Source organism: Triticum aestivum, chromosome 1D (assembly GCF_018294505.1).
Source record: "Triticum aestivum cultivar Chinese Spring chromosome 1D, IWGSC CS RefSeq v2.1, whole genome shotgun sequence".
In the NCBI taxonomy this organism is placed as follows: domain Eukaryota; kingdom Viridiplantae; phylum Streptophyta; class Magnoliopsida; order Poales; family Poaceae; genus Triticum; species Triticum aestivum.
This window is the reverse complement of record NC_057796.1, coordinates 7,328,735-7,339,114: the sequence shown is the minus strand read 5'-3', so window position 1 is coordinate 7,339,114 and position 10,380 is coordinate 7,328,735. Positions and strand designations below refer to the sequence as shown.

General features: G+C 45.4%; 1 protein-coding gene across 1 annotated transcript; it reads right to left on the bottom strand.

Moving 5' to 3' along the window:
- Positions 1–7,177: 7,177 nt before the first annotated feature.
- Positions 7,178–9,592, bottom strand: LOC123179837 (G-type lectin S-receptor-like serine/threonine-protein kinase At2g19130; the record flags this gene model as incomplete). Its single annotated transcript, XM_044591730.1, is given in 1 exon segment — positions 7,178–9,592. A coding segment is annotated over 1 exon segment (2,400 nt), but the record flags the coding sequence as incomplete, so codon positions are not given.
- Positions 9,593–10,380: the final 788 nt, after the last annotated feature.

Here is a 10,380-nt window from a genome sequence, read left to right as displayed (position 1 = left end):
AAAGAAAAGGAAGAAGAAAAGGAAAAAGAAAAGGAAGAAGAAAAGGAAAAACAAAAGAAGAAAAGGAAGAAGAAAAGGAAAAAGAAAAGGAAGAAGAAAAGGAAAAAGAAAAGGAAAAACAAAATACTTGGCAGTGCTCAATAATCTTATTTTTTAATTCCTCCTCCTCTATGTCCCCTTAATCTTATTTTTTTAATTCCTTTATACTTAAAGAATTTTTACTACATGCAGGAGTGACATATGGCGGACGATAGAGCTGAGCCGCTTAGGGATCCGGAGGCTGAACGTTATTTAATGGGCATCATCAACAACGAGATTCCTTATGTGCTGGGCTCAGAATATGAGCAAGAAGAGGATGTAGTCTCTTTTTTCTGAACCTTGACGGTGGAACAGACATTGTTGATGATCAAGAAGGTGAAGGAACGGACATTGTCGACGGAGGTCAACCGTCAACAAACGACGATCTCGAATTGCAAGTAGCAACCACCTCCGGCGAGGTATATATATACATTGAGCCTCTCGTGATACAAACTTACTGAAATGTGAATACATATGTATTAACGCGCGCGACTCTCTTTCTTTTTTTAGCCCTCGGCCGGATCGAGTACGACAAAGCGTGGCAAATCCAAGGCGATGAAAACAGGAGAAACATATGCCATTGAGTTTGTCAGTGAAACCGGCAAGCCCCTACAGCACACCTCAAAGTTTCTCAACCAATGCGGAGTCGTTGTTAGAGACAACGTCCCGATCACCGTCCAGGAATGGAAGGAGCCAAAGAAGGCACGTCTTGGTTTCAGTTTTGTCGACAAGAGAACGAAAAAGGATTGCTGGAGAAAGCTTATGGAACATTTCATTCTACCTCCGGAATACAACAAAGTCGATGAATTCAGTAACGAGGTTCCGGGTGGACGTGAGAGGAGGAGGCTAGTTAAAGAGTTCGCTCTTCAGAAGATGGGCGAAGCATTCCGGAACTTCAAGAAAAATTTAACCCGTGACTATGTCAACAAGGGCAAGACTCCGGATTTCAATGAACAACATGAGAAACTGAAAGATGATTGGCCAGAATTTGTGAGGCAAAAGCAATCGGAGCATTTCAAGGAAATATCGAAAAAAAATAAGGATAATGCGAGTAAGAAAAAGTTCCATCATATTATGGGGCCAGGAGGATACCGCCTTTCGGAGCCTAGGTGGCAGAAGATGGAGGAGGACCTGAGGGTGCGAGGAATCCCTCTAGGTACAGAGGGATGGGACCCAAGGGCCAAAAGCTGGTGGTACGGGCATGGGGGATCGCTAGACCCGGAGACAGGGGTGTGTGTTCACCGGAAGAAAAAGTTTGCTCCCACCCAAGCCCTTATTGACGCAATGACCCAAGCTCAAGAGGGCTTGATCAAGTTCAACAGAGAGAAAGACGCACTGACAACAGCCCTCGGGAATGATGAACACGGAGGACGTGTACGAGGCAAAGGCAAAGTTCCGTGGAAAGTAGGGTTTTCCCAGGACAATGACCCGTACTGTTACAGAAGCCGTAAGAGAAAGACGGACCAGGATGCAGATCTTATGGCGAAGTTTGCATCGGAACTCCATGAGTTGAAGCAGACCGTGCATGAACTAGTAAAAGAAAAATCGGCTGCAGGGCCGCATGAAGATCATGAAGCGGATCGCGGAAGCCAGCAGCGGAGAAGCAGCGTGGCTTCCACGGATGCCCCGCCTGGTGCTAGTGCACCGATGATCGAGATTCGTGCACCGGAGCCTCACTACCCCGTGGATGATGTAAAGGAGATGAAAGAATGTGATCTGCATTATCCCGTGGGGAACGTTTCCACGAAGGTAGCTAGCGGCAGTGCTTTACCCTGTACACCTGGAGCACTCCACCACAACAACCCCATTGCATATGGCTATGCTCGTGTCACGGTGGAAGACATAGTCCAAGGGTTTGAGGACCTGGAGATTGACAAAGCTACACCCGAAGGGGAGAGAAGACTTGGAGATGTCAAGCGCCAGATCATTCTATGGAAAAAGAAGTACATAGTGTTTCCAGGCATGGCGCCAAGGCTAACAAGTCCACCCCCCTCCGATGGTGGTGGTGGTGGTGGTGGTGGTGGCGGTGGTGGTGGTCGTGGTGGTTCACCTACACCTCCTTCACGCCATTCGACGCCGTCCCCCGATCCACAACCTCCGGCGGGTATGACGCCCCCCAATCCTCCTCCGGCGGGTACGACGCCCCCCAATCCACCTCCGGCGAAGAAGCAGAAGCAGGCGGACAGCAAGGAAACCCGCTCCTGGACTATTAACCCGGACCCTTATGTACCTAAGACCACAAGGGTACCGGAGCCATCACTGAAGCCTCTCCTCCCAAGGCCTTGGGAACTTAGTGAAGCTGAAACCAAATTGGCCGTGTCTGCTCATTATGAGAAATGGAAGGCGGATATGAAGGCGATAAAAGAGCCTGAGCCCAAGCAAGTATTCACTGAGAAGCAAAAGAAGTGGGCTAAGGATTTTTTGACGACACCGTCCCAAGCCGAGCTGAATATGCCTGACGACTATGGACATGAACTTCGTAGGCAAGCAAAAATATTGAAGGAGGAGAAAGAAGAAAGTAAAAAAAGTGGGAAACAAGTTGACCAGCTCGGGATGCAGAATAAACAATCGATCCCCCCGCTCATAGTGAAAGCCGGTCCGGAAGAGGACCCCGAGATCATAGCAGCTGCGGCAGCACTTGGATTGACTGTAGCGAGTGCCATGAAACAAGCGTCCGAGATGGGTTTGACTCTTCGTGCCTTCTTAGGCCTTGAGGATGCGCCAGTATGTGAGATAGCATTACAATATGTGCGGAATGGGCCTCTCGTCGAGCCTGCGCGGGAAAAGAGTCTACCACCACAAATGCGAAATCTGCTACGTTGGTACAAGCAATTCATAACATGGGCCGACAAAGAATATATTTATGCGGATGTTACAGATGAGCATCACACCAAACGGTACTCTGTAGAAGTTCATATGAGTGAATTGTTCCAGCTGTTCAATCTGCGCGACCTCGACAAATCTATGCTGAGTTGCTACGTTCTGTAAGTGATTTATTTCTACCTCATCTCGTTCTTCATTGCCTGCACTATATATATATATATATATATATATATATATATATATATATATTGTCCTAACTATATTGTTGCGTACGCTATTATGCAGATTGAAGATTTGGGAATGCAAAATAAGAAACATCCATGATGTTGGGTTCATTGACCCACATATCGTTAATGGACATGTGTTACAAAATCACCCCGAAGACGTGGAGAAAGACTTGTACAAGTTTCTTAGAAAGCATCAACTCAAAAGTCATATTCTATTTCCTTACCATTTTGGGTGAGTGTTTCTCTCTTGTGCCCATTTTCTTTTGTTTACTCCATGCATGGTATGTCTAATCGATGAGTTATGCATGACTGTGCATGTAACGTGTCCGCAGGTTCCACTGGATTCTGCTAAATATTGAACTTCACACCTCCAGAGTTCTAATCATGGACTCTATGGATTCGGATCCAAAGCGTTGGGCCGACATGAGAAAAATGCTGCAAAAGTAATTATTTTCAATCATTTGAGCTCTATATCGATCGGTCTCTTTCGTTCATTTCCTAATATCAAGTAACTAATAACTCCCTTGTTCATTTAATTTTCTTTGCCCTGTAGGGTTTGGAGACGGTTCTCAGAAGAAATTATCGGTGAATTCAAACATGAGCTAGATTTTAGAAGGTTAGTTAATGTGGATAAGCAGCCACCGGGGACCATTCTATGTGGATACTATGTTTGTGAGAACATTCGGAGACACACCTCTGAGAGGAAGGCATCGGATAGCGTGCGCAAGGCGACGGATAACTTGCGGAGGAGGCTTAGTCCAGAAGCTCGCTTCCGACCAATTCAAGATGAATTAGCAGGATTTTTCATGAGGGAAGTCATCAATCCTAAAGGAGAACACTATACCGAGGACGAAGAAATTTATATGCATACCCGAGATTGAAACTTGTTCGAAGTTGTATATGGTCATCCATCCTAATTGTGTATGGAAACTTGTTCGAAGTTGTATATGGTCACCCGAGATTGAATATATATTATATATTCCTCTTGAATTCTTCTTGTTTGAAATTTCATATGCATGTATATAGTAGCGTAGAATATGTGTACTAAAACTTCATCAAAATTAAAATAAAACACAAAATAAAATATAAAAGAAATAAAACACTACAAATTAAAAAGAAACCAGGTTTAGGGGGGCTAAAACCCTAAACCTGCGGAGGAGGCCTTTAGTCCCGGTTAGCCACGAGAACCGGGACTAAAGGTCCTCCGCCCCGACGGACCCCTGGCGCCCACGTGGACGGGCCTTTAGTCCCGGTTAGCCACGAGAACCGGGACTAAAGACTTTAGTCGCGGTTCGTAAGAGGCGCGACTAAAGGGGGGGGTCTTTAGTCGCGCATATTTAGTCCCGGTTGCACAGCCGGGACTAAAGGCCTTTGCGAACCGGGACTAAAGGCCCATTTTCTACCAGTGGTACCACTTAGAAATTTTATCACTAAGTTTTACAAAGACCTTTTTGGGCCTTCAGCCGAGACTAATTTTCATCTAGACGAATCCGTTACTCATGACATCACTCAAGTTACGGAAAGCGGAAAATGAATTCCTAACCTCTCCTTTTTCTGAGGAGGAAATTCGAACCGCTGTGTTTCAGATGGAACACAACAAGGCACCGGGACCGGATGGCTTTCCCGCAGAGTTCTATCAATGCTTTTGGGACGTCATTAAGGCAGACTTGGTTCAGTTGTTTAACCAACTGCATTCCGAGGACCTTGATATTTCTCGTTTAAACTTTGGGGAAATTATCCTACTGCCTAAGATTAAGGAGGCTAGTCATATTCAACAATATCGACCGATTTGCCTTCTCAATGTAAGTTTTAAAATTTTTACGAAGGTAGCGACTAATCGGTTGAACGGTGTAGCTGACCATGTCGTAAAACCCACACAAACAGCATTTATGCAAGGTCGCAACATTTTAGATGGAGTGGTCGTCCTACACGAAACTGTACATGAACTGCACCAGAAAAAAATGAACGGTGTCATTCTTAAAATTGATTTTGAGAAAGCCTATGGCAAAGTTAAGTGGCCCTTCCTGTTGCAAACCTTACGCATGAAAGGGTTTTCACCAAAATGGTGCCGCTGGGTAGAGAGCTTTGTCTCTGGCGGTAGTGTGGCCATAAAAGTTAATGAAGACGTTGGCAACTATTTTCAGACAAGGAAGGGGCTTCGTCAAGGCGACCCCGCATCTCCTATTCTGTTTAACATTGTGGCCGACATGCTAGCTACCCTAGTGGAGCGGGCCAAGCTGGATGGTCAAATTAGCGGGGTCATCCCACATCTGGTAGAAGATGGTCTATCCATTCTACAATATGCCGATGACACGATTCTTTTTATGGATCATGATCTTGATAAAGCAAGAAATCTCAAGCTGCTCTTATGTGCCTTTGAGGAACTTTCTGGTCTCAAAATTAATTTTCATAAGAGTGAACTTTTTTGCTTTGGAGATGCTGCAGAATCTGCACCCGAGTATGCCGACATTTTTGGATGCCAGCTCGGGCAGTTTCCGATTAGGTATCTGGGTATCCCCATACACTATCAGCGTTTAACTATCGCTGAGTGGAAGCATGTGGAAGAGAGACTTGAGAAACGTTTAGCCAGTTGGAAGGCCAAACTCTTGTCTTATGGGGGGTGATTGATCTTGATCAATTTTGTCCTAAGCAACATGGTTTTATACATGTTGTCATTCTTCCACCTGCCGAAAGGGGTTCTACAGCATCTAGATTACTTTAGATCCAGATTTTTTTGGCGTGTGATAACGAAACCAAGAAATATAGACTGGCTAGGTGGAGCATATTATGCAGACCTAAAAGCCAAGGGGGCCTGGGAATCCAAGACCTTGAGATTAAAAATATCGCTCTTCTTAGCAAGTGGGTCTATAAATTACTCACTGAGAATGGAGTATGGCAGGAAATCATTCGCAACAAGTATGTGGGATCCAATGCCATTTCTCAAATTCACTGGAAACCTGGGGATTCACATTTTTGGAGTGGCGTCACGAAGGCCAAGGAATTCTTCTTCCAATTTGGGACCTTCTTGGTTAGGGACGGTGCTCAGGTTCGTTTCTGGGAAGATACCTGGCTAGGGAACACTCCCCTAATGGTGCAATATCCGAGCTTGTACCGGATCGTCCGACATAAATTTGTCACGATCAAACAAGTATTAGGACAGGAAAACCCCGATATTTCTTTCCGTAGGGATCTTTTGGGCACTCGTCTGACAACATGGAATGAATTACTCACTCGCCTGGAGGACATTCAACAGTTGGCAAACTTAAAAATCACACTGCAGTCAAGAAAAAAAAAGGAACGGTGGTAGTAGTGGCAATACCAGAGTGCCAGGATTCATATTTAACTTATACCTAGACAAGCTATGGCACCATCCTATGCTCATTGGACCATGGTCCAACCCAGACATAAGATTCATGCCTATTGTGAAGGCAGTTGATTCTCCCTCTCAGTGAAGTTGTAAGTGTGAACGGTTGATCTGCAGAAGATCAGAAAGAAAGCAACTCACAGTCAAGCTTTTCTTTTATAGCATTACCAAGTTCAGGATAAAGGAAATACAACATACATCAATTAGCTAAAAGCAGAGCACCCATAGAACAGAGCATCACTTATCTTCTATGGCCAGAACGGGAAATATGGCAACAAATAGAACAGCAAGGATTAAACAATCTTTTTCCGAGAGAAGAAAGAAAACCAACAGCCTAATGCAATGTTCAACGCGACACTCAGTGACATAATTTGGCAAGTTCAGGCAACCTTACTAAGCAACGGCTTACCATACAAAAACATAAATAACAAAGGATTTAGCAACTGAAAGCTTGTCTTCTTCCTTCGTTCCTTCCACTCCAGATTACAATTTTAAAGAAACAAAGATTAATAACATCGATCGTATGTGAAGCACTCTCTATGAACTATTAATATTACACTGAAGTTACAACACTAAATTGTTCTGTTAGAGCTGCAAGTAGTCTTGGCATCGGGGGCATATCAATCTTTTGCAGACCCTCGAGAACCCGGACTACTTCACCCATAGTCGGCCGATCAAACTCATTATCTTGGATGCACCAGCATGCAACTTTGCAAACCCTTTCAGCCTCTTCCAAATTGAAGTCGCCATGCAACTGTGGATCCACCAAACTCTTGACATCTCCGCCATGAAGCTTGCTGATGGCTTGCACAGGGAAAAAATCAACATTCTGGTACCTGGTGCTGCTGCTTCTAGTGTTGTATGGTGTTTCTAGTGAGGAATTCCTCCTTCCTGATATGATTTCCAGAAGTACCATGCCGAAGCCGTAAACATCAATTTTCGGTGTGATTGCAACTCCGCTAAGCCACTCTGGGGCAAGATAACCAGCAGTCCCTCTGAATGTAGTCATAACTCGGCTAAAATCCCTTCCCACAAACGCAGCCAACCCAAAGTCTGCGATTTTAGGAACAAATGATGCATCCACGAGTATGTTTCCTGGCTTAATGTCACAATGTATGATGCATTTGTGACAACTCTCATGCAAGTAGCACAATCCTTTGGCAACTCCTAGGGCTATTTGATATCTGGTGTTCCAATCTAGGACAGGAGAACTGCTCTTCTCAAATAGATGACCCTCAAGAGACCCATTTAACATGTGTTCATACACAAGTAACCTGTGATCACCTTCGCAGCAGAAACCGATCAATTTCACAATGTTGATATGTTGGATCAGTCCAACTGAGCTCACCTCAGCCCTGAATTGCTTCTCTCCTTGACGGGCACCATCAAGTCTTTTCACTGCTATACTAGTTGAGTCCTTTAAGACTCCTTTGTATACAGAACCAAAACCACCCCCTCCCAGCTTTTCTGAGAAGTTTTTAGTAGCACGCACTAAATCAGTGTATCTAAAGGCTATTATCCCACCACCAGTGCCTTGATTCTTGCATAATGGCTTCAATTTGTTCTTCCAAATCAGTAACAGCAGCACGAGCATTAGCAATAATCCAAAACCAATAATGGTTGCGGCAGTTACAACTCTTATGTTTGTTTGATTCTTCTTCTTTTCAAACTTTGCAGCCGCGGCAAGGCGAAGGTAAAGGGCATCTTTAGAATTATTGTCAATGCCATCATTCAGATTTACACTGAGCAATTCACCATGCCAGACATAGCATCTGCTATTGTTATAGGAATAAGCGGTGCAGGAGCAGGAACTGAGACAAGCTTCTTCGCATTTGCTCTGAGTGGTAGCAACATCTATGCTTTGTGGGTTGTAGGGTAACACAACTTGAGAAATGGGGTGGAATATGTCTGTTGAACTTGTCGTGTTTTTGTTGTTACCACTAGTGCTGCAATGCAAAGGTGTGTTTCTGATGCATCCTCCTGTCCGATCCTCAAACTCCCAATCCTGTGGTGACCTCTGAGAGAAGCTCTCCATACAGTCACAGGATGGCTGTGCGTTGCCGTTGCAGACTGTGAAAGGCCCGCAGGTAGCAGCTGGAGTGCAGGCATCGGCAGGCTCAGCACAGATGGTTTGCCAAGACTGGTCGGCTTGCGACCAAACATTCAGCTTGACCTGACCGGAGATGTCTAGTGAGACAAACAGGGAAGACGATGATTCCTCCGGCGAAGTGTACATGTAGTACTCCTCTCGCTCGTTGTCGACATATATTGGGTTCATCAAGCCTTTGGTGCGTGGATCCAAATCTATAATTGTCTTTAGTGTTGGTAAAACACTCAGTGATGATGTTTTGGAGGATGCCCAATGCCAATAGACTACAGAGGGATTGTTGCGGCGCTTGAGGACGGCGACGCCGCTGGTGTCTAGTTCTAGGCTGTATGAGCCGAGACCCATATCAACGAGGCTCTTCTTTGATATGAACTTGCGGCTGAAACCAGTGACCTTGTTCCAGCCAAGCTTGGCGCCAGAAAGCGCGATATCTGTTGGGTAGTCGAAGCTCTGCCACAGCCGTAAGTCAGATGATGGGCTATCTGTGACTTTGAGGGCAAGGTTTCCGCTGTTCAGGAGAACAACGACACTAGAGGTGGTGGTGTTTACGCTACTGGAATGTGTCCTATTGGCAATATGAGTGGACCAAACAAGGGATTCAGTGACGGCATCAGCACGGTTTGTGACAATGACAAGATTGCCGTCACTCGAGAACTTGAGCTTTGTTGAGTTGATGTTGGAATGGGCGATGGGCTCCTCCCGATTAGCAACCCACACGACGGTAAAAACCGGGATCTTATTGAACCATATGCCAAGGTACCAGCTGGAGCTGGAGCTGGTGGCCTTGTGGGACTTACTGATGGTGGTCGTTGCAGGCTGGAAGAAGCCGAGCGCGAACTTGCCGTTCGTCGAGACGAGCTTGTCGCCGACGGCAAGCACTTGGCCTTCAGTGAGGGTATCGCCAGCAGGTGCGGACGAGGAGCAGCGAGGAGTGTGTGAGAGGAGAAGCCCAAGTACCAATATGTAGAGGAGAGGCATGGGGAAGAGTGTGAATGTGCTCTGCTCTGCTATTCGAAGAAGGAAGAAAAGAATGCATATATAGACTATACTGGAACAGGAAGCAATAATATGCTCAGCTGACTGTGTCACGCGTAATGTCACTAGGATCCATTTGGGACCAACCAAATTCAGATCAGGACAGCAGTGGCCCAATTCCAGGAGTGTGAATGTGAATCTGCTCTGCTCTGCTCTGGAATTCAAAGGAAGAAGAGGATGTATATGTAGACTGGGACCAACCAAATTTGGATTACGCGGAATGTCACTACGCCCCATTTGGGAGCAATCAAATTCAGACTAGGACAGCAGTGGCCCAATTCAGATTGGGGCCACTACCTCTCTGCATAATACAAGGCAGGCAGCATACCATGAAAACGATGTGCTAGTCAGCAGCGCACACCAAGGAGGACTTTGAGTGATCCTTTCCACCAAGCGTCCAAGTCAGTCATGAGGCTTCCACTACGTGGCCATGGAATTTGGTCAGGTCAACCATGAGGCTTCCACAAAAGCTGCTGCGGGCCATGGTGAAGTCAATCATGAGGCTTCCACCAATCTTACCAGGAAAATGACGTTTTAGGTGTCTTTCACTACGACAGTGAGCTCTTTTATTTCGCGAATACGAAAAAGTTTTGTGCATCTTTCATTGACAGGAAGAAACAGAGTACAAGCAGACATATGCTAACTGTAAAAAGGGTCAGCGAACAAGGCAATAGCCTGAATGATCATCATGGTATTATTGACATATTCAAGGGTTGTCTTCAGATACAACTTTTAGAAATCCTTTT